The 24,120-nt window shown below is 29.1% G+C and overlaps 2 protein-coding genes and 2 long non-coding RNA genes across 20 annotated transcripts in view; 2 read left to right on the top strand and 2 right to left on the bottom strand.

Moving 5' to 3' along the window:
* Positions 1-267: 267 nt before the first annotated feature.
* Positions 268-1,666, bottom strand: LOC118069567 (uncharacterized). The gene is made up of 2 exons (XR_004690641.1): positions 1,627-1,666; positions 268-435 (listed from the first exon to the last, which is right to left on the bottom strand). It is a non-coding gene; the product is annotated as an uncharacterized lncRNA (long non-coding RNA).
* Positions 325-12,096, top strand: Rgl (Ral guanine nucleotide dissociation stimulator-like). 3 transcript variants are annotated; one of them, XM_035087769.1, is made up of 6 exons: positions 4,371-4,586; positions 7,958-8,298; positions 8,892-8,996; positions 9,067-9,493; positions 9,656-10,281; positions 10,569-12,096. In XM_035087769.1, exons 2-6 carry the CDS (start codon positions 8,122-8,124, stop codon positions 11,508-11,510), a joined length of 2,277 nt encoding a protein of 758 aa, XP_034943660.1. In that variant the 5' UTR covers positions 4,371-4,586; positions 7,958-8,121; the 3' UTR covers positions 11,511-12,096. The 3 variants fall into 3 exon arrangements, with proteins under 3 accessions (XP_034943662.1, XP_034943660.1, XP_034943661.1); XM_035087771.1 differs by lacking the exons at positions 4,371-4,586; positions 7,958-8,298 and adding an exon at positions 325-458; XM_035087770.1 differs by lacking the exon at positions 7,958-8,298 and having other exon boundaries at positions 4,379-4,586.
* Positions 12,097-12,867: 771 nt separating this feature from the next.
* Positions 12,868-24,120, top strand: part of dysc (dyschronic) — a 31,669-nt gene continuing 20,416 nt past the window's right edge. For 5 of the 9 annotated variants that reach the window (XM_035087901.1, XM_035087903.1, XM_035087902.1 and 2 more), the window contains exons 1-3: positions 22,054-22,965; positions 23,448-23,707; positions 24,036-24,047. In XM_035087901.1, coding sequence (XP_034943792.1) covers positions 22,148-22,965; positions 23,448-23,707; positions 24,036-24,047 — 1,090 coding nt within the window. In that variant the 5' untranslated portion in view covers positions 22,054-22,147. Of the gene's footprint in view, positions 13,021-20,487; positions 20,850-22,052; positions 22,966-23,447; positions 23,708-24,035; positions 24,048-24,120 lie in introns of those variants that run through there. The other 4 variants (XM_035087899.1, XM_035087896.1, XM_035087904.1 and 1 more) reach the window with 3 other exon arrangements.
* Positions 16,471-21,952, bottom strand: LOC118069648 (uncharacterized). 7 transcript variants are annotated; one of them, XR_004690667.1, is made up of 10 exons: positions 21,810-21,950; positions 21,566-21,595; positions 21,043-21,387; positions 20,443-20,951; positions 19,970-20,370; positions 19,070-19,185; positions 18,760-18,876; positions 18,598-18,669; positions 18,018-18,205; positions 16,471-17,939 (listed from the first exon to the last, which is right to left on the bottom strand). It is a non-coding gene; the product is annotated as an uncharacterized lncRNA (long non-coding RNA). The 7 variants fall into 7 exon arrangements; XR_004690665.1 differs by having other exon boundaries at positions 19,970-20,157; positions 20,221-20,370; positions 21,043-21,952; XR_004690663.1 differs by having other exon boundaries at positions 19,970-20,157; positions 20,239-20,370; positions 21,043-21,952.

Below are 24,120 nucleotides of genomic sequence, written 5' to 3'. Positions count from 1 at the left end.
GTCGTACAACTGTATTGACTTGAAGGTATATTTCATCTAAATTCGTGTCAGTTGATTGAACAATGAAACAAAATAAATAATAAAGTGTATTGTGTTTATCTAAACTTTAATTTAAAAAAAATATTTTATTCAAAATTTGTGAAATTTTAATGTGAAAGCTATAGTACACTAGTACGTTGACGTTTCTTGTGTCAGTGTCCTCCTTCTCTCTTCTTTATTACTCTTTCTCTTTCTTTCGATTTTTTTCATTTTCTCTGTGGTTTAATATCGTGCAATGCCGGATGACAGGTGTGAGATACAAGAAGACTATACCCTGAATCTCTTGCAATTCGACACATTGAAGACTCGAGGATTTGTCTAAGCTTCTCGGTAATGAAGAAATTAACTACTGGACGAAGAGATGAAGTGCAATCCTGTGACGTTAGGCTATGAACGCTGAAAATGGAGACGATTCCCTGGTATTATTTTTTTCTTTTTTATCTGCATTATTCATTTATCATTTATTTCTTTTTACTACTTTTTTTTTTATACATATATATAAATGTTGTAATTTTTATAATTTTTTTAGTGCTTAAATTGACCATTTTGAAACCCTGTAAATTGTTACCTTGGAGGATATCCTTGCACACGTGATATTATCACATGTCATCTGACAAATGTTACTAATACTAGAAGCAATCTCACGTGCTATCAAAACTCATTTGTTTTCAATTTATATTCGATTGGACGAGAAAGTTATTCTTGCATTCTAGAACGTGACCTCTTTTTTAGTTTCTTCTAGTTATTTATTTATCACAGCGAATTTAATGTTTTAATTATTTTTAATTTACAAATATTTCAATAATTGACAATATTTGAATCAATCATAATACATAAAAGCCTTTTAAAATAATTGTTAACTCTTATTGTTGAATACATTTCTGCTTATATGATTAATACTTTAACGAGAAATTATTCATTAGTTGAAAAGAAAAGCAGTTTTATTTTATTATTTCAATGGATAAAAAATATATATATATATATGAGTTTAGAGAAAAGAATTTATAAGTAAAATACTGTTATAAACTCTTCTACAGGGAAAAGTTTTGATTCTTCTTTCGTTATAAGATTTGAACTTCTCACGTTAAGCGAAAAAAGAGTGTGGGAAGATTAAGTTAAGCAAGACATCCTGAAGAATACAATCAAGATTTACCATATTGTTTCTCTTTTAATCTAATTGAAAAAAAAAAGAAAATTACTTTTTAATCAGCCGTTAAAATGAGAATTATTTCATCTTTTTTTTATCATCAAGAATTATTAATATTTTCATTTTTATAAACAATTTGATATATAAAATAAAATACCAATGAAAAATAGACAACTTTTTTATACATTGATGATTCGTTTGTTTACATTCAAAACATTCAACAACTGTGACCACAATTAGCAGACGTTGACGTAAGAATTAAATTTTCAAAAGTTTTATAGAAATATTAAATGAATGTTCAATTATAATATTCAATAATTTATTGATAAAATCATTTAACATAATTAAAAAAAAAATTTTATTTAAAATATAGACAAATGAATTTTTGCAAGAGTGACACTAGATTAGGCGTTATATGTCATACTTAACTCCTACATTACCTAGAACATAATCTCCAAGGTTAATTGCATAAAATTCTTCTTTCTTCAAGACTGAAAAAAAAAGTATAGAGATAAATAATGTTAAAAATGTTTATAAATACAACAGCTGTGTGACCCTTCATTTTTTCCAAAAGTCAACTGACCTACTATATAATCTTAGAATGTAGCAAAATGTTAAACTTCATATTACTTCTTAATATCTTTTACTCTACTCCTTAAAAGAAAGTAGAGAAAGCCTTTTATGACACGACATGTCTGACAAGCTTTTCTATCTAATCGTATCTATGTTTTCATTCACATCTATTAGTCATTGAGACTAGTTCTAGCTCTAGTCCTAACTCAGATCAGTACACAGATGAATTTTGCTTCATTCCTAACATAATAAGTAGGTTAATTGATATTTAAAGTTGGTTAATTATTAGAAAATCAAAATATATTCTTCAATTGCTTTGATCGATATTGTTTATTATTATATAACTTGTTAAATAGTGTATTTGTAGTTGCAATTTAAGCATGATTGTACTTGACATTTGGCCTTATCACAGACAATGGCACGCCAGTTAAATATCTTTGCGTGCACCATAACTCCCTAGCATGACTGTCACACAAAACTTGGTTAGGAATCGTCCCCCGCATACTTCCTACTATCAACCTACACTCTAGGGTTGTATGTGGGCACAATCCTAACATTCACAGCCCTTACAAACACGACGTGAAATCAATATCATCATCTGCTGTGTTCCAACACCTTCTCATTCGTTGTTGGTTTAATTTCAAACTTTTTATTAGTTCAAGACAAACCATAACTCAACTAACTTACTTTTGTATTTAAATACTTTTCTCTAGTAAAATTGAAAATAAATTCACCTTTTAAATATTATCAAGAAATTGAGGAAAAAGTTTAATAAATTTACGGTTTAAATTACTCGCTTTTACTGTCACTTCCATATGATCGTTGTGAGGTGACGTTACTGATGACGTTACCAACACATGCGTTGTCGTTTATGACGTCAGACCAATAATAAAGCCATCATATGATACTAGGGTAGATATATTGAAAGATTCATTCAAAAAATTCCTAGTTTTATCTGATTTTATTTAATCTCTCGAGATTGATGTTTTATTTTATTTTATTTTTTATTATTGATTTATTATCTAGGAAGGTTTTGTTTTATTTTTATTTAGGAAATTAAGTTGGATAAATTTTTTTCCCTTGGTTTGAGTTATGATTTATTCTCTATACATCTGATATACTAAGACATAATTGCTTCACATTTTCCGTAAGATTTCGCAAGTGAATCTTGCAACATTTACTAGATTGATATTTATATGTGAATTCTTAACAAACTTGTTTGTTTCTTGTGTAAAATTTCCATTCAACTTTTTCCTGCCATTTTATCGATTACTTTTACACTTTTTCTCTTACCACAAAAACCACTTAATAAATTTATTCGTGATATTATTAATTTTTTTTATCTTTGTGTAGATAGTATTAATTATTATTTTTTTGTTTTTCCTTTTTTTTGTTTTTATTCATTCCCCATTATATTTTTCTAATCGAGATTAATTAACTATTATTGACATTGTATTGCGTGTTGAATAAGTTGTGTTTACTTCTTAATTGTAATTAGTACTCATTCATTACTCTATGCAAAATTAGTAATTAAATTTATTTAATATAATGAAAATTAATATTTTAATAATCAATGGATTTAAAAATCATTTATTATTATTATTTATTTTAAATTTTAAAGAAAAAAATTGATACTTTTATTTATTATTTAAAGTACAAAAATAAATTTAAGCTCATACACTGACGTATTGTCAGTTTATTGAGTTCATTGATCAATTTATTTTTGTGTAAGACCAAAAAAAGTAGAATAAGACTTAAGTGTTAATTATTATTGAAATTATTTATTAAATGGGCTCAATAAATAATGTATCTACTTTACAATTAATAAGTTTATACACAATATTGTTTAAATTTTCTCAAAAATCTATGTAACATCATATTCAGACACCACTGTACTTTATATAAAAATAATTAATTTAAAACATCTTGCTTGTATGATTTTAGCAACACTGTTAATTAAACACTTAAATGTTTACAATGCTAAACACCTTAAACCAACTACTATAAAATTTTGTTAAATGCTTATAAAAATTTAAAAAATTACTGAATAAATTCCACAGTTTTTTTATTAAATTAAATACAAATATATTTATATACTTGATATTGGAGTAATAAAGTACTTTGAAAAAAAAAAACCATTAAAATAAAAACTTTTTAAATATGAATCAAAAGAAAATAACTATAACTTTATATTGTTGATTAGTTTGATATGAAATATGTATTTTAATCCTAACATCACGTTATCTAAAATGATATTTAATTTTATCTAAAAATAATATTATTCTTCATTACAGCAGAAATAAAAGAATTTTTTTTCTCTAATAAAGTTTTGATAGTTACGATAAAATATTTTATTTAAAATTTTATTACTTTATTATTTATTATATCTGGAGATATTTTGAATTTTAATATGAAAAGTGCTAATATTTTGCATCAACAGTTGTAAAGTTAGGAATTATCAATATAATTATTTATGATACAACAAATACATCTTTTTCTCAAACTTTTCTCTCCATTTCCGTTTATCTTTCATTTATGAACGGAAACAAAGCAAGACAGAAAATTTAATTGCACTAAACGAACACGAGGAATAAAATAGAATGCGTTTCACGCACACGCGCGATATCGTCATGTTATAAACGCGTTTGACGGCCAAAGCTTCAGTCTACTATTGAGTCTCCAAGGCTCTAGATGTTCGTCTCGACTATTTTATGTTACTGTTTCACATTTTTATAATTATCAAAATAAAAAACATTATTACTCCGTTAATATTAAATAAATACCATAACAACGTATGAATATTAGAACGATTTTTTTCTTTAAGAAGGTAAATAATTGTTAAGAACAAATTAATTATTTATATTTTTTAAATCCCCTTAAATTATTTAACAAGTGATTTTTTTATGTCATTTATACTATTGGACAAGTGTTAGAAAAAATTATTTCAATCAAACAAAAATGTGGGAATTAATTTTAAAATGTAACTGTGTCGTAATCAGTGAGTCACTTCACCTTCTCATTCGCATAATTTTTCATTTTAATTATTTATTTATTTCATATAATAGTTATTATTAAATAATTACGTGTTATTATGTTTAGTGTGTGACCGTTAAAAATTGTAATTTATTTTAAAAATAAATTGCGTAAAATTGAAAGATGAATTTGAAATGAGTGTAGCGGTTTTAATACTCTAATAACATCTCAGTATGAGTTAGCACAGCTGTTGGATCTGAATGTAAACTCCATGTGTCGTGTATCCACCACGTGTAGTTCACTAACGAAATGACTAAACTCGTTTACTCATTTTCCTTGTTCCCAATGTACATTTTATTTTATGATTATCTCAACTATTTTCTAACACACCTCGTTGGATGCCTAATATATTTGTCATTTTTGTTTAAGTGTTTAATAATCCCGAGGGCAAATTAATTGACTTAAATTACTATACAACTGTCACAACACAGATAATAACAAAAACATACTATTCAGGGACACTCAAATCGATCAATTTATTCTATCTTGAACCTTGACTAACATTTGACTTAATCAATCATACTAGGTTTTTTCTGTTATATATTGATCTTTAAGATTTTCATTATTTCCCTTGATTACATGTAATATTTAGATTTATAATATGTTGATGCTTTGTTGATTTCTTTCCTATTTCTGCATCGACAGGGAGTACTAAAATTAGGACTTACTGTGCACATTTTTAAAATTACCAAACTGCATAGTTATTTTTACTCTAATTTTACCCTAAAAATTACTATGCAGTTTAGTAATTTTTACCATGTATATAGTAATTTTTACCCTCACCCTACAGTGTTACCAAATCACTATAAAATTCAGAGTAATTTTTACTATACATTTCTCTGCGTGTATTTTCTTGCTCTTCCAGACGACTTCTTGAAATTATTTCAGCACAATTATACTCCTCTTTTACTAGAATCAATTATTCTCGAGTTATCAAAAATATCAGTATTAAATTTGGTTGTTTCAAAAATAGATTTATCACTATAAAGTCAATTAAACTCTCTTTCTTTTTATAAGAATGTTTTAAAATTATTTTCACGCCAGTTTTAGCGATTCTTCCTCCTTCGCTAGAATCTAAAATTGGTATTCGCTGAATTCCAAACATTTAAGTGCGACCAAGTCTTTCCAACAAACGCAAAAACGTAATTGTATCTTTTTACGGTTTTGTTTTAATTTTATTTGTTCTCCTCCCTTCTTACGGTTTAAAAGCAGTAATAACCTTTTCATTTGATTTAGTTCAATGAACTGGATGTAAAATTCCTGGAAGAGACAAGATTTAAAAATTATTCGACAAATAAAAAACATATAAAATATAAAACTTGTAATTTTTTTTATTTTTATTTTGCTTGTGCATGTTTATCTTCTATCTCTATCGGTTCTCCCGTTACCATGAATGTAATCGGCATACGGTCGAAGTAGTTGGTTACGCAAGACAAAACCAACTATCTATTGTCTATAAAAACTCACTTAGATTGTTCTGATACAAGTTAAGATGATTCGATTTCGCTCTTATCTTTATTTTATAATTATTACCATAACTAAAATGATACAAAGCCTTCAAGTAGTAGAAAAAAATAAATCCGTTGTTTTTTTTTAAACAAAAAAGAAAAAATGATCAATATTGTGTAAACTCGTAACAAGCACCAACAAATTGGTTCCTTATCAAAAACGAGGCGTCGCAGCTTATCGATTAATTTCATTTATCAATATTTTTCATTGATTTACATTTAAAATTTATAGTCCAGTCAAGATACTTTGGAAAAGGACGAAAATTAAAAATCCGTTGAACATTAACTGATTTTGTTTATAAAGTTGGATTGTAACTTATTAACAAATAAACTTTTTGAAGTTTTTTTTCTTTCGATTAAAAATTAAATTTATGCCTAATATATAAATAAAAACCTAGCATTAATTAAGTATCATTATTTTTCTGAATAAAAAATATCAAATGTAAATTTAAAAAAAATTTATCATAATAGATGTAGGTAATTCAAAAAAGTAATGATAGTTAATTAATGCTAAGTTTTTTTTTATATATTTGGTATAAATGTAACTTCAGATAAAAAGAAAAAAAACTTTAAAAAGTTTATTTATTGATGAGCTACCATCAATTGTTTAAAAAAATTAAAAAAAGAAAAAGCAATTTGTATATAAAAATCTATTTCTGAAGTAACCTGAGATATTTTAAACTTCAAAGTCTATCAAATCGATCAATTGAATCAAAAATAACTGACGGAAATGGACTAAAATTTCAACTTTAATTAACTCGATGTTTGTCGCTATTAAATGACACCCACGTGCATGCATTTAGAAAGGTCTTCTAATTCAGAAAGACCTCAAATTATCGATTAAATCTTGCAAACAAATCTCTCATTTGCTAAATCGAGTCAACAGATTTTTTCAAATCCATTGACTTGATAAAAAAAAGTCTTTAATAATTAAAGATTTGTCTTCTTCTTATTTTAAAATACATGAAACGTAAAAAGTTAGCTAATAAGGACTTTTTATTTGCAATATAATTAGTAAATATTCATCTCCCCACTCGACCATGTTATGGAGACTATTTTATTTCAATTATTTTTTTTAAAAAAAGGACATGTATGTATTTTGAATGAATTATAATGATGAGAATAAATAAGAAAAGCTAATCTATCTTATTATTTACAAGTGGAACTTCAGCTTCAATCAATATTCATTTTATCTTTAGAGACTCTTGTGTATTAATGAATAATTATAATTTTCATTATTTTATATTGAAAAATCTATTTTTTATTTATAACTAGACTGTCATTATTAAAAAATGTGTAAGACAATTTTTTTTGTAAGTTACTGAAGTTATTTTCTTGTCTAGGAATAGAAAAAAAAATATATTAATATTCTTTTTTACTTTTCGATATTTAATTTCAGAGAATATACGTGTAGAGTTTTTTTTTCAATTCACTACAGTTATCGATTAAATCTTATAAAAAATTTCCAATGTCCTAAATACAATGAGTCTATAGGTATTATTCAAGATTGATAAACTTGATAATAAACCTCTAGAATTTATTTTCCCCAACTTTGTTAAAACTTACCCAAACAACTGAAATTTTTGAATGTTTTCTTGACCTCAAATTACCCCAATGAATTTAAGAACAAAAGAAAACGACCATCCATTTTTTGCAGATAAAACTTGATAAATCAAGTAACGCAGGGCTATAAAATGATTTGGAGGGGCTAAGAATTTATTGAAGAAATGGAGTAGAATGCGTGATAATAATAAAAAAAAAAAAAACTCGAATGAGGGAGAGGGTGAGAGAAAATAATAACTGAAGACAAAGACGCATTGGATGCTGTGGCCTGTGCTGGGGGATGATGGGCTGAGTCCCTCATCACCTCAAGGGCTTCCGCCACCCTCTCAGACAGCCAGTAAACCAGCTTGTAAGCTTGGTCCTCTACTTCTATGTGCCCCGTGCAAACCTGTCACACGCAAGAATCCAAATGCCACTCATTGGTATATTCAGCAGGTAAAACACCACCCAACATCACCGTACAGCTTAGTCTACTTGTTTAAAAATATTTTTTTGTTTCATGTTTTTTGCTTCTGAATGTCGCATGCAAAGTTTCTAGAATTGTCGAGAAAATTATTGCTTAATGGTTATCGTAATTAATAATTAATTATTGTTTTTACAACTCTTTTATCATCAAAGAACTTCATATGTTGATGATGGGAGAGGCCAAAGTGAGCAATTACCCATCACGTGACCGGAAATAATAGTCTGCCCAATGAAATTCACACGAGACCGTTGAAAGCCTTTGTTCCATCACTTTTCTACTCATCCTGAGACGTTTTTTTTATAACCTTGAGTCATTACTTAAGTCTTACTACATCAATAGTAAATGTTGAGACTATAGAATTCAATTTTACGAATTAAAAAATTTTCATATTATCACTTTGTAATCTTAGAGTGTTTTTGTAGTCATAGACACATTATTCTCCAAGGCTGACAATATATTGCATAAAATAATTAATTGTTTTTTTTTCCTATTATCTATTATAATAATCAGAACAAAAAATTGATTGATTAAACTGCTTTTTTTTTTAAAAATCATTTTTCAGCCCACGTGGCGTTTATGGGGCGAAGAAAGGTGTGATGGTGTCATTTATACTGTGTACCTGAAAAAAGTGAGATATCACAGGCCTACAAAGAGTCTTTCTGCGTCAGTGAGTAATTAAACCTCATTTACAAAAAATAATTAATCATCAGAAATAATGAAAAAAATATTTTTCTTAGGATTCTGATGATGAAATATCACATTTAGAATGGGAAACAGTTCGAGTACGGTTCCTTAAAGCAGGAACAGTTCAAAAGTTGGTGGAAAGTTTAGCTAATGATGATGGAGAATTGGAGTCTACTTACATAAATGTTTTCCTAGCCACTTATCGAGCATTCACAACTCCTAGAGAAGTTTTAGAATTACTACTAGCACGTTATGATGCTCTGGAAGATGCAAGTCATCAATCTGGAGAGCAACACAGGAAGACTCTTGTCCAAGCACTTCATGTGTGGCTTGATGCTTACCCAAGTGACTGGAAGTCTCCACCAAGCCATCCTTTACTCTCCAGACTACTGGACTTTACTCACAGAAAACTTCCTGGGTCGGAATTGGAGCTCAAAGCTAAACATCGGCTTCAGAGATTTCACGACGAAGATCACATTGGTAAATAAATTTAATTAATTAAAATTATTCAATCTTTATTATGATATAATGATACTATCAAATATAACAATACAGTGTACATCTGAATAAGCCTTTGAAATGCTAATAACTATTTTATATATTCTGAGTCACCATTTTAATGACTATCTCTGCTCTTTACAGATAATTGTATTGTTTATGACAATGGCCGATTGTCAAATCAACACTGTTCAGATCTTCTCAATGATCGTTGGTCTAGTTATAATTTTCCTGAAGTTCCTCATCGGCATTTTGCTGAACAGCTGACAAGAATGGACGCTGAAGTATTTAAAAAACTCATAGCACATCAATGTCTCGGTGCAGTTTGGTCTCGTAGAGACAGATCTCGGAATCACGATGCTGCTACTGTTTTAGCGACTGTCAATCAGTTTAATGCTGTATCTCTAAGGGTAATGTCAACTATCCTTGTTGATACAACTTTGAAACCTCAAGAGAGAGCGAAAATCCTTGAAACTTGGATTGATATTGCTCAAGAATTGAGAATTTTAAAAAACTTTAGCAGTTTAAAAGCTATTATTTCAGGATTGCAAAGTAATCCTGTCTACAGGTTAGAAAAATGTTGGCAATATATGCCTCGAGATAAACATGAAGTTTTTATGGAACTAGAAAGGATATTTTCTGAAGATAACAATGCCTGGACTCAGAGAGAATTATTGATTAAAGAGGGTACTGCAAAATTTGCAGACACTGCTGGCAGAAGTGACAGACATCTTCAGAAAATTTTTCAAAAACAAAATACTCATGCTGGGGTAAGTTTTTAATGCATATAAAGTAAGAGATTTTATGCTCTATCAAGGTTTCAAATTCGATCAAAATGGAATATCCATAATAAATAAATATATTTTGTGGTAATTAATTGAAGGATCAATTAAAATATTGTTCTCATTGAAATAGAAATGGATTTGAATTAATTTCTATAATTCATTGAAGCTTTTATTTTATTTATTCTAACAAACAATGATCGAGTTTTTTACCGAATCAATTATCAGATTTATTAGAGAAATAAAAAGTTATTCACGAATTCATATTTTTCTAGAAAATCAGTTATGGAACAATTCCATATTTAGGAACATTTTTAACGGATTTAACCATGATCGACACCGCAATACCTGACACCATAGCAGAAGGCCTAATTAATTTCGACAAACGTCGCAAAGAATTTGAAGTCTTAGCACGAATTCGACTTCTTCAGGGAGCAGCTAATGCTTATAACTTCAGTACTGATTCAAAATTCGATCGATGGTTCCATTCAATTGTAGTCCTAGATGATCGTGAAGCTTACAAGCTGAGCTGTCAAATTGAAGCACCTCCACCGGGAAATACTTTAAATCACAGAGCTAAAAAGAAGCAGAATCATCAAGGTCATAAGAAAAACGATTCTTTAGCATCGACATCAAGTTCTAGTTCATCTCAGTTTTATTGTGATCTAGATTCTCTTCCGAGTTCACCCCACAATTCATTGGATCGAAGAACTTCACCTTCTGCAATGTCTAGCTCGTCTTCCAGCTCATCTCTACCATCATTAGACATATCGTTAAGTTCTGGTGGTGGTGGCAATCAACGATTAGGACCTCCAATAGTAAATTCAAATGGAACTAGTACTCCAAATTTAGTTGGACTATCAAGTCCTAGTCATTCTCATAAAAGCTCACCGGATTTTTACATCATCAAGGTGACAATGGAGAGTGACAGTGTTGAGACTGAAGGTGTCATCCTTTATAAATCAATAATGCTTTCTAATAATGAAAGAACTCCTCAGGTTATAAGAAATGCAATGCTTAAGTTGGGAATTGAAGGAAGTCCGGACCAATTTACACTTGCCCAAGTACTTCCTGATAGGGAAATGGTTTTACCAAGTTCTGCTAATGTTTATTATGCAGTCAATACTGCGCATAATCTTAATTTTATCTTACGACCTCGAAGGGATTTGAATGAAAGTACTGACAGTTCTAAAAGTAAATCAAATGGTAAACGGTGATGAATTTTTCATTGAATTTCATTTTCTAATACATGACAATGAAATAACCAAATTTACACAATTTTTAGTGTTTTTAAAAAAAGTACAATTTTTGTGTAAAATGTAAAATATAATTTTTTTGTAAATTAGAATAGTTTTCTATATATTGTTATTATTAATTAATGATATTACATATCCGAAATGCAATGTTTTGTATATTTAAAAAGCAATTGACCAGTGAATGTTAGATTTCCTTTTTTGTAAATAATTATTTTGAATGATTATTAATCATCTTTCGCCTAATTTTGCCTCTGTTAAGAGAGTATTCTGATGAGAATAGATTTTTAAAAATACTTCAAGTGAAGTTAATTTTTTATCTTAATCTTTTTGTTATATTATTATTGATTTTTTAAATATATTTATTAGATTTGAAGTTTTAATTTTTCTGTTAAAAAAAATTTACTCAACAAAAAGTAAATTATTTAATAAACGGAATATTCTCTTAATCAATCGAGATATTGTAACGAATTCTGTGATAATGGAATCTCTAAATATTATTTGGTCTCGTTGCATTCTAAGCTAATGAACTAAAAAGCACAAAAAAAAACTGAATCAGAAAAGAAACATTAGTTCTTTTGTACTTATCACTTTGTCTCTTATCGATTGAATTTCTTCTACACAAGGCTATAAAATAATTGATAAAAAATATTATTGAGATGTGTAATTATTTTTAGAATACTTTATTTAGCCTTCACCTTGAACCTTACATGTCCCTAGTCTATCAATCATAAACATCGATCCTTTCCCTCTCGATTTATCAAATAGATATTCTTAACTCATCGATCAAACTACTTGTTTCCTCTTCCTATCTCTAGGTTCTTCTTCTCTCTTATACTCTTGAGATTCATTAAAACGAGAAAACCAAAACTATTGAAACCGATCTTCTCTACAATTGTTTGAAAACTCTTAGATGAGTGGACTTCCGGTCTACCTTAAGACTTCCGGCACGCGAACCTGTTGATCGTTTTCAATCTAACATAAGAAATTAGTGATTATCTTTGATTTATCATTATCAATTGATTTTTTTTTTTTTTTTTGCACCTATTATTCAAAGTCAAGTTAATAATATTCCTAGATGCTTAAATAACTCTTTGACACATTTTAACATCAATAAATAATTAAAAGTTTATTCAACAAATAATAGCTTGTTTTAGTTTACTCAGTCAGTGATAAAGATTATCTTTGGTCAGACATCAAAGTAATTTAAGCTTCCGATAGATGTCGTCGTTACTTGGCCACCACCCTCGACTCAATTATGAAGCAAACCCCCAGTAGAATAACGAACCAAGTCTTCGTAAGCTCTTATACTAGCTCGAGCTTACATTCTCAGCTAGTCTTGAAGCTCAAGCCGGCCTGGTGAGGCGATGCGCTTCATCCGTGCGTTTTCTTGCGTTCTGCGCTCGCGTGTCGCGACGTTTGTGACAGCAACGATCGGCGAACGTGAAACTATGAATTTTCAATCATGAGAAACGTGAGTTATTGAACGTAAATATATTCCTTACTTTGAACGTATTTGATATATTAATGAATTATTATTTCGCTGTTTATATACTTCTCTCTGGATTTGTGAGAAGGTAGCATAATGGCTATGGGCAACCTTCTAGCTCTCTTGAGACTTTGATAACCTCTGAATGATTCATAAAATTTATCAGAGGTCAATTGAGAATTCAAAGTTAAAAAAATATTTTTTCAAGTTCATCTTTAGTATCTCACATTTTAAGTACATAATTTGTTGTCTTTTTTAAATATTTTATTCAAGTTTATTTAATGACTTTTCTACAAATTTTTATGTCAGTATAATTGAAAATACTTGAAACGAAAACTTATTGAAAAAAAAAATATTTATTATAAACATGACTGCACCTATGACATAATTTTTCTGCATTCCAACATTGCGTGTTGCTAGACTGGTTAATTTCAATATTTTTTCCGTGTCTATAGCAATCACGCATATATTTAAAAGGAATAGAAAAAGACATTTTCTTCGTATATAATTATCGACTCACCAGTTAACATATTTACTTAGCTTAACAAAACCGACCTCAAAACATTTATAAAGTAAAAAAGTTTTTTCCCACATTAATTCTCCTCATAAATCTTTCATTTTATTATACTTTAGTGAATACAGTTGGTGCTCAATCATCCGTGTTGGAATAATTCAAAGTTCAATAATTGCCCAGGAAAATTTGGAAAATGCTTACTAACCCGGTGACCGAGTTTCTTCCTTGTGGCCTCATGTTCCCTTCAGTTTCCGTCTGTTCAATTTGTTGTATACTAGTGTCATCCTCATCCCTACTCGAAAGAGAAACCAGATTCAATAAGAGCACCCGTCCGAATGTAATTACTCGCTCGAATACTTGGTGTTAATTACAAAAAGCCTCAATGAACTGAAAGATTAAATACATTCGATTCGGAACTAGACTTTGCTAAGGAAAAATTTCTAATCTATCTTAGGATATCTCACTCCAATACGTTATTGTGTAACATTGTTATATTATTGAACATTTATTTCTGTTAGTCTTATGGATAAAAATAGTTATTAAACAACATGACTAATGATAGAGAAAACCCCAAGTTGTTGGATTGGTGTTATCATCTGATCATTTTCCATGATTGGGCCAACATTAGTTGCCACATACATGTCCTAGACATTAACTAGTAATAAAGGCCTATTGTGTAGCTCTGTTTGGGAGGCTATTAGTCCAGTAGGGATGTAATTAAAGTGAGGGTTTATAAATGAAAGTGACCAAATATGAAGTGGTCTCGTAATCTGGAATACTATCATTTAAAATATAATCTTGGATAATATTTATTAGTATTATACAAAGTGTTAGAAGTTGATCCTTTCGACTTTAAGTGTTTTTTATTGACAGTATAAAAGTACAAGACAGTAAAGTGAACTATTTTCTAAAGAAATGCTAATATTTATCCTTGCACTGAAGGCAATAAAATTTGAAGTAATAGTTTTAAAAATGGACTAATTATGTAAACCATGAAAACGTTTATTTTTATTTTATAAAAATAATTTTAATAATAAAAGAAAAACAATTGAAAATTTTTCACATTTTAAAATTACTTAAAATAAATTACTGAAAGTTTTTAAAAATTATTATTTTTTTTTTCTTTTTATTAAAGAAAAAAGAACTTACTCACAAATGGATAAAAATTATAAGTGCAATGCTATTTTTTTAAATCTATTACATTTATGGACTTATTTATTTTATTTTTAAATATTGATATATAACTTTATTAATAGTTTATGACACATTAGTGTTAAAATAAACTTTTAATGAATTTTTAACAAATTAAAATTTATCCAATAAATATCATTGATTGCAAATAGCCCACTTAATTCTACTTGATTGGTATGGTACTCTAGTATATTAGCGTCATACTACCGTCGAAGCTGACATGTGTAATTGAAGTAATCACTTAGAAAATAGTTAAACACTACATTTCAGTTAAAATAATGTATCATCATTATTTAAAATTCACTTTTACTCAAAAATACTCATTCAGATATATTTATTTAAAAAATTCTTCATTATTTATTTTAATTTACTAATGGTAAAGATTATAATTTTCACAAATTTAAATCTTTTATGCATAATATTTTAAGAATATAACGTAAAAACAAACAAATGTCAAAGCAGAAGAAAAAATTCATATGCTCAAAGTTAATTTAATGAGAGGAAAAGTTTTTTATATTAAAAAAAAACCATCAGAATTAATTCCTACTCTCGTCAAAAGCTAGGCAATAAATTCGAAAATCTTTTTTAAATATGCCTTATGGATGAAAGAGCTTAGCCAAAGCACAAAGAGTCCATAGACCAAGTTGATCAATTGACCGAAAAAAAAAAAATTTTTATACGACGAAAATTTTGAAAATAAAGAAATTTTTTTGTTCCCTTCTGGATAAAATTTATTATTTTTATAAAATATATATTATCAACGAAAATAAAATATGAATCAGCATCTTTTTCTTTTTGGATAAAATCCTCTCAAGCAAGTAGAGAACACCGTTATGAGTCAGACTGTGAGACTCGTGGGGACGATACTCGTCAGTCCTCGACCTCGCCGGCTACGATCGATCGACAAGCCAACGAGAAAGACAGCATTATATAGCGGCAAAGGATACTATTATATACAAAAATAAATTTTAATTGAGAATTTTACATGTTTATATATGAACTATTTCTCTAACATATTGGAAAAAAATATTTAGTTCATAAATAAGATAAAAAAATAAATAATTTAATCATTAAAAAAATTAACTTGATTTTATCTGCAATAAAAAAAAATTAATTTTATAAAATAAATGAATATTTTATTTAAATACATATTTATTTACTGCAAAATTAAATATTATCTTATTTTTGTATAATTGAATAATTACAATAAACAGTTATTTTATAAATAATACAACACGATAGGCCTGTTTATTATTATTATTTTATGTTTAGTTATATTGACTGGAATTATTTACAAAACTAGCGATTTTTATTTTTTATAAATCAATATTTATGATAATTTTGATTGTTGTAGCATAAAAATATTAATTTCATTAATCCAGTAAATTTTGCAGCCATCACATTAGTTTCTACTACGTTATCGTAGTTGATATAATTCAATAACGTTGTAGCTACTTTTAAACTATTCAATTGGTAGATATTTTTACTATTCATAAAAAAATCGAATGACTAAATTGAACTTTTGTTCAAGTTGAAAGCATAATGAAACATTATTAAAGACAATTGGCTACAACAATTCTCTTCTTTTTTATTTATATATTTAAATTACACCCAAATATATTCTTCAGATAATTTAAAATCTATTTTAATTAAAAATAATACCATCAATATTATATAATAAAAAAAAATAATTTATCTTTTAATGTCTAAATAAAATGTATCATTGACCTAACGTGAAAAAGAAAAACAATTTGATATTTAACACGCAAAATTTTCAGACAGTTAGTTCTAAACATTTATCATAATGTCAAAGATTGGTAGATTGTGGTACGCACGAAGAGATAGAAATGATACGTGACAGGAAATTGGCTTGTCTGTCTCTTTCAAATATGACCCTGATTGCTTTTTCATTCCATCTTACATCCATATCCACTTAAAGAAAATTTAATTCACACTTTTTTTTTTCTATTTTTATTTATTTTTAAATGACATAACAATTTTAAAAAATTTTCCTTTCTTACTTCTTCTATCTTTCCTAAAGACCGAAAATAGAAACAATCTTTTCATGAACAAAACAAATAAATAAGAAAGATTAGACGTCAAATGAAGCCTTTCACATGCTTGTGATTGAGACATTTATTCAATTTATAGAGTAACGAGCTAATATTTTCATTCAATCGAATCTGTGACAGAAAATTAATGAGATTGTCAAAGTAATAAATCTTAAACTATTGTTATTTTACTCTCATCAAATTTTACGTAACATTTTTGCCTTATTTTTCTATTGTATTTTTTTTCATCAAGATTCTGACGAGAGAAAAAAGAGGGAGATTGATTGTTCAAAACCCTAAAGGCTACGAAGATCTGAAGAATTAATAAGACTCGGAGATTCTGCATTATATGTCGATTCAACATAGAGTAGGAATCAATAGCGACCTTAAAATAGAAGAGGACGATTCTAAACCACAAACAAGCACAAACTATATATCAAATATCTCAACCAAAATGAAATTCTCTCAATCAAGGAGCTGTTATTATTATATCGATCGTCACATACAGTAAACTAACAACAATGATAATGGAAACTAATCACAAATATCTAACAGTTTATCAGTAATGAATTTATACTTTATCACATATAAAATAAACTAATAATATGGAGCACTTTGATATTTTTTCCACATTAAGTCATATATTATATTTAAATAGCGATTAAAGATATAAATGATTTATTCTTCATGAACAATCCTTTCAACAAACTACCTTTTTTTGTATTTAATATAGGATTGAACTTGATTATAAATTTTTTCTTTTCACATGATAATACAATAGTTAAAATTCAAATGAGTCTAGGTTGTTTTTAGAATTAAAATGGACTGTAAATGATGAGCAACAAAAATGGAATTATAATTTATATAACATTGTATGAAAACCCCAAAAGTTGATGCTAAAAGCATAAGTAATAATATAGAGAAAAACGTAACATACATGGGATATGAAGATTTTACAATGCACCTGGTGCTTACTAATCGTGTGCACTCAAACTAGAAGCTAAAATACAAGAGAGACAGAGGAAGCACCCGGATGTTCGTGAAATATTGCTACTGCAGTCAGCTTGGACGTTACAACCTTCTCGAATACACGCGATACCTAAGAAATATTTTATCAATTTTTTCCATTCGTGATCTCATTGAGTAACCTGCAAAAAATTGAAAATAGATAAATAAATAACTAAATAGTGTAGTTGATGTATAACTAAAGAATTTTCTATTTTTACCTCAACTTTTATTTCAGCCTGTATACTTTGAAACATCATTGATTTCACGTCGCTAAGTTTAAGAGGTAGAACACGTGGTTAATTCCCACGAGAGAACTCGTGCTCGAAGACAGACCACACTATAAACACTCTACTTAAGGAATGTGACCCAGTAGCAAATGTCTAAGCTTTTCTTCAATGCTTGCTTGCTGAAAACATCAACGAGAGAGTAAATACTATCTTCAAGTTGTAATTAAAATCCCCGGAGCTTTACAACACAATATTCGGACCAAGACGTTTTAACATTGACTGTTCAAGACTGTTATCTCTCTAAAGTGTCTTTGTCTTATTGAATATTTTTTATTGTCCCACTCTAATAACTAATATTCGATTAAACTAGCTTTATTATTTTTATTATTCAAATTTACTTACTTAGGATTTTTTATTAATCAAAAAAAAATTTTTTTTAAATCTAGTATGACTTAAATGAAAATATTAAAGTGAAATATTAAATAAAAAATATTTTCTAAAAATTTTAATTATAAAAATGCAATGGATTCTATATATTAATTATGAAAAATAATATCAATATTAAATCCACTATCAATTGGTCATCACTTGCACTTGACAAATACCTAAAATAATTTATCGTCCCAATAATCAATAAATCAACCTGAAAATAAATTAATTCCATTATTACGATTATTCTATTTTTTGATTCGACCTTAAATACATAATAATAAAAGAATAGATAAATACTTACAATACGCATATGTTGGCGAAAGGGTTGAATGGGAAAGAAACACCTACTCAATTATTGCTGTTCAGTCAAAAGATTGTTATCACTGTCAAGGTTACATATTCTACAATTGCCATTTACCTATAGAGCAGAATAAAGTTCTTATCGATTCTCTAGTAAAAGTTGATTTTATACAGGACTATAATTATATAAATAGTAATAAATATTTTAATTATTAATCATATCTCATGACAAAAAACATTGAATCATAAGTAAATACGATGAAAAGGTGTAGCAATAAAAAAAAGTCAAGTCATGGTAATAAAAGAATTACCAACGGACGTAGGTGGAAACAGCAGGAAGTCATCCAATTACCAGTACGAGCTTCGTAAAGATCATGATCTGAGATTTGGCATATCGGCGTCACGGCAAGTCTCCATTGACCTCCTGCTGTGTGACAAAGGCGTAGAATAATTTTATTTAGTCGATTTATTTATTAACACTGTCTTTATGTATAGTCTATTACTGATCAACTTATCTATTGCCAAATGTGTAGTTTAATGAACCCAATAAATCCTGACAGAAAGTTCAAACAGTCTTGCCAAGTATGAAAACGATAACATCCAGACGAGAAAAAAAATCAGATCAACGACCGAAAGATGAAGGAAAAGTTATTTGGCCATGAGATTGTTCAATTTATAGTTTTTAAAAGTTAAATAATATTTTCATTACTTCATCAGTGAAAATTCATATAATTTTTATGAATAAAATGTTTTTAGCCTCATCTAAACCAATCGATTGATTGTAAATTTTATTTTGAGTCATCAGCATAAAGTATTTTTAGCATATGAATGAAATAAAGTAAATAAATAGTGAAAAAAGCAACATACATATGTATTTATCGACCGATGCAAAATGTATAGTATTATGATTATTAATGACTGAAAATGAATTTATTAATTAATTGAATATTATTATTCTCTAGTAGTACCTGAATTATAATATTTTCCATAATTAAGTTAATTACCAATTAATATTACAGCAATTTAACGAATTATACAACTGATTTTCCATAAGTTATTTACTATTATTGTTACAATCGAACTAATTGATTTCTATGATAAATTAGTCATAAAGGATTGAATTATAAGATTGGTTAATGTTTTTAAAAAGCCAAACTTTACTTTAACCTTCATTTAAATTACCAACTGTATAAAAAATGGTTAATGTATACCTTGTCAGTTTCCATCACCTATAGATTGATAGGGAAAAAAAGAATAAGGTCTTCAACACCGTATAGTATTTCGTGAAACTCCCAGAAAATACCACTTTTTTTCACTCTTCTTGGATATCAGTATTCTTTACATGTTAATCTATCCTCAAAAACAGTAACCAGTGAGATCTCCTACTCCATGCATACACCTTAAATAGAATCGGATTCTCTAGTTACATGCTAAATGCATTATCTCTTAAGTTATTTTATACTTGAGCCTCTTTGTCTACATTTTTGTATAATCAAATTGAAGAAAGAGTTGTCATCTCACCACATAGATTTCTCATTATAACCTGTACCTTTTATCATCAGAAAAAAGGTGACTCTTCTTTTATACTCCATCATTGTATCATAATGGTAACCTAAATTTGATAAATTTACGATTTAAGATAAATGTTGCAAATGGAGGTGGAAGTGATTTAATATACATTTACCAAGTATATTTTGAATGAAAAATCAAGAAGATACTTAATTTTCAGGTTTGACCCACGAATAAGATGGCAAGCAGCACAGAGGACTACGGTTCAGAGCTGCAGGAGTTACAATGGGGTGGCGGGAGTTCTTCGCACTTCCTACGAAGTAGCAACAACTTCTTGAGAAGTGGAGGTGGTGGCAGTGCAGGTTGTTATGAAGCAGAAGACTTGGAACCCATTGGTGGAAATAGCAGGCATCAAAGTGGTCAGAACCGAGGGTACTACAGCCCCCCTGGAACTAGTTATACAATTGTAGAGAGGCCACCGAGTGCACCTCATCATCACTCGTCCCACACAACCCCTTATAGACATCGAGCACATACAAGCAGCGGTAGTGCTGGTGCTATTTCACCGGAGCAAGTACTTAGGTAAAAGCCTTTTTTCAATTATTTTTTATTGAGAAGTAATGTCGACTTTACTTTAAACTTTTACTTCAATAACGTGAGAAAAACAGAAGCGTAAAATGTAGTCTGTAAAGGAACAAAAAAATGACTTTCCATAATAAAATAAACTTTATCTTGCAGTATAGTAACAATTACCGTACAATAAAGTAATGCTTACCTCAAATAAAAAAAAAAAAGGTTACTGCAGTTGAATCAAATTTACCTCACAGTAGTCAACTTTAAACACGTAATAGACTATTTAACAAATATTATCTCATGTATGTAGAGAAATAAAATGTACGGTGAATACTTTTGTTCTTACGAACAGAATGATAAAAAAAATTAATAAATTCCTTTTATTACTACAGTCACGGTTTTATAGACTGTCCTTTCGCTGATCTTCCACAGTCACGGCGTCTTTTTTAGCATTCTTGTCAATCGTCACATTTTATAATATTTTTACTGTCATTTCTTTATCACTTCACAACAATGACCAATCGTTTAGCAAGAGCTACATTGTCATCTGTAGCACATTTTATTTTTTTTATCATTAGAAACACTGTTGATTTAATGTTTATTCACCAAAAAAATCACTTTTTATAGATTACAAAATTGTTCATGCACGACTGACAATGACAACAATAACTGCGTTGATTAATTTTATTCTTGTTCCCGTTGAATTAAGGCGGGACTTTACTAACCTCAAATTCTCTCAAATTTTCCTCGGCAAACTATGCATGTTTTATTCGTTTTTTCCATGTGAAAAATATTTAAGAATATGTAGAAAAGTAAGATATGCATAAGAAAACAAAGATTGATAGTACTAAGATTGATTAGCAATAATCGTAGAATAAATAATTTTCAATTGAATTTTGAGGTGTCATGGCGGATGCACTTGTCGTGAGTCTTTCACTGGAAAATGATTTATTCTACGATTATTATTACATTGATACTATCAATATTTGTTTTCCTATGTGTATCTTACTTTCCTACATATTCTTAAATATTTTTCACATTAAAAAAACAAATAAAACATGCACAGTTTGCCGAGAAAAATTTGTGAAAATTTAAGGTTAGTTAAGCTCAGTTTTAATACGTCACAAATATGTTATAAGGAAGGTGGCACGACACCGAGGGTCGATATACAGATCGATGATATCGGTAAGTTATTGATAGGTTATCTCTGACCTAATTATTAACTGAACCAGTTTTCCCGCGATTTGGCGTAAAACTGACGCGTGGTAGGTTATGTGTTGTGCTCCTCAAAACCGAATCTGAGAAAAATGAAAAAAGAAATAGAAAAATTTAAAAACTCTTCTCCTCGAAGAAGTTTACCGAAAATTGTAGTAAGTTTCGCAGAACCCACACAAATTGCACCAGAACCCAAAAGAGTTCTACCACAACCTAGAAGGGTGTTACCAGAACCCAGAAGAACTATACCACAATGTAGGGGAGTTCTACCAGAACCCAGACAAGCTTTACCACAACCCAGAAGAATTCTACCAGAACCCAGAAGAGTTATACCACAATCTAGGGGAGTTCCACCAGAACCCAGAAGAGTTATACCACAATCTAGGGGAGTTCCACCAGAACCCAGAAGAGCTATACCACAATCTAGGGGAGTTCCTCCAGAACCCAGAAGAGCTATACCACAAGGTAGGGGAGTTCCTCCAGAACCCAGAAGAGCTATACCACAATCTAGGGGAGTTCCTCCAGAACCCAGAAGAGCTATACCACAATCTAGGGGAGTTCCTCCAGAACCCAGAAGAGCTATACCACAAGGTAGGGGAGTTCTACTACAACCCAGAAGAATTCTACCACAACCTGGGGCTGTTCTACCACAACCCAGAAGAATTCTACCACAACCTAGGGGAGTTCTACTACAACCTAGAGGAGTTCTACTACAACCTAGAGGAGTTCTACTACAACCAAGAGGAGTTCTACTGCAACCTAGAGGAGTTCTACTACAACCCAGAAGAATTCTACCAGAACCCATAAGACCTTTACCACAACTCAGAAGACTTCTACCACAACCTAGAGGAGCTATACCAAAACGAAAAAGAAATTTACTTGTAGTTACATTTTTATTCCCAGATACGAGGTAACGATTAATGTAAAAAAAACAATTAATTAAATTAAATACAAGATAATTATTTCAATTAATCGCATTTAAAGTTCGTTCCATTTCAATAGGTCTTCAATTTGTTGCTCTATATATTTTAATTGACAATCGTATCCAACACCGGTGGATAACTTTCTTTATTTAATTACACTATATGTTTTCACTTCTGGCACAAAGTACATTGCAATAAGCAAGAAAACTCCAATTAAAAGTGTTTACTGTCGATTGTTACGATTTATTCAACAAACATTACTTATTTAAATATTGTGTTTATATAAATCACTTTCATTGACTCATGCTTTAATTGTTTCACACAATTGTAAGTCACAAATTGATAATCATTTTTAAAAAAAACTGATAAAGGATATTTGATTTTGGCCATCATTCAATAAATACTCCTAAGATCATGCCAATAATTAATTATAGAAAGTGAATTGATGTAGAAAAAACTTTTATTCTAGACTATTTGGCAATGGACAGCCGGAAAGAAGATCTAATGACCGTAGAACTCCAGCATCAAGTCCAGCAAGTGTGTCTACCTTACGTGGGGCCAATAATACTTCTCAGCCAACAGGACAAGCTCTACAAAGTCCCGCTTCTCCACCTGCTCCTCAAACTCTAAGCCTTCAAGAATTAACTGTTAGAACAATTACTATGACAAGAGATCCTCCAGATTCCCATCATGGCTTTGGTATTTGTGTCAAAGGTGGCAAAGATGCAGGTAAAAATATATCTTTTACTTTCCCTCAAATTTTTTATTATTATTTTGGCTAAAGTGATCAACACTTTAGAACACACATTTCTGCTATGCTTCTATACCATTTTTTTTTATTTTTGTTCAATGGATGAGAACTTGAATGACTTTTTGAAATTAAAAACTGACTGTAGAAATAATGATTAAAAATGAATTAAGAAGAAAATAAGAAAATAGTTTAAAAAAGTGAAGGATGATAAGATAATTCAAGAAGTCAATCTCGTTCTATAGTGGGAGTGAAGCAAACAATCAAATGTCACTGCCAATATCTTTCTGTTCTTTCTCGCTCTACCAGATGCGCAGTCAGGTAATCATTAAGACCTCGCGAATTGAATATATAAATAGATTAATATAATTAATAAATATTTTCGTCATCGCTA

The sequence above is a fragment of the Chelonus insularis genome, unplaced genomic scaffold (assembly GCF_013357705.1).
Source record: "Chelonus insularis isolate UGA/USDA-ARS -01 unplaced genomic scaffold, ASM1335770v1 contig_41_pilon, whole genome shotgun sequence".
Classification (NCBI taxonomy): Eukaryota; Metazoa; Arthropoda; class Insecta; order Hymenoptera; family Braconidae; genus Chelonus; species Chelonus insularis.
The sequence above is the reverse complement of the archived record's forward strand: the minus strand, read 5'-3'. Positions and strand labels throughout refer to the sequence as shown.

Bases quoted from the DNA above. Each gene is read 5' to 3' on its own strand.
- Rgl (XM_035087769.1), top strand. From the start codon at position 8,122: ATGCTGTGGCCTGTGCTGGGGGATGATGGGCTGAGTCCCTCATCACCT. The intron at 9,494-9,655 runs GTAAATAAATTT...TGCTCTTTACAG, and splicing joins TCACGACGAAGATCACATTG to ATAATTGTATTGTTTATGAC. The intron at 10,282-10,568 runs GTAAGTTTTTAA...ATATTTTTCTAG, and splicing joins AACAAAATACTCATGCTGGG to AAAATCAGTTATGGAACAAT.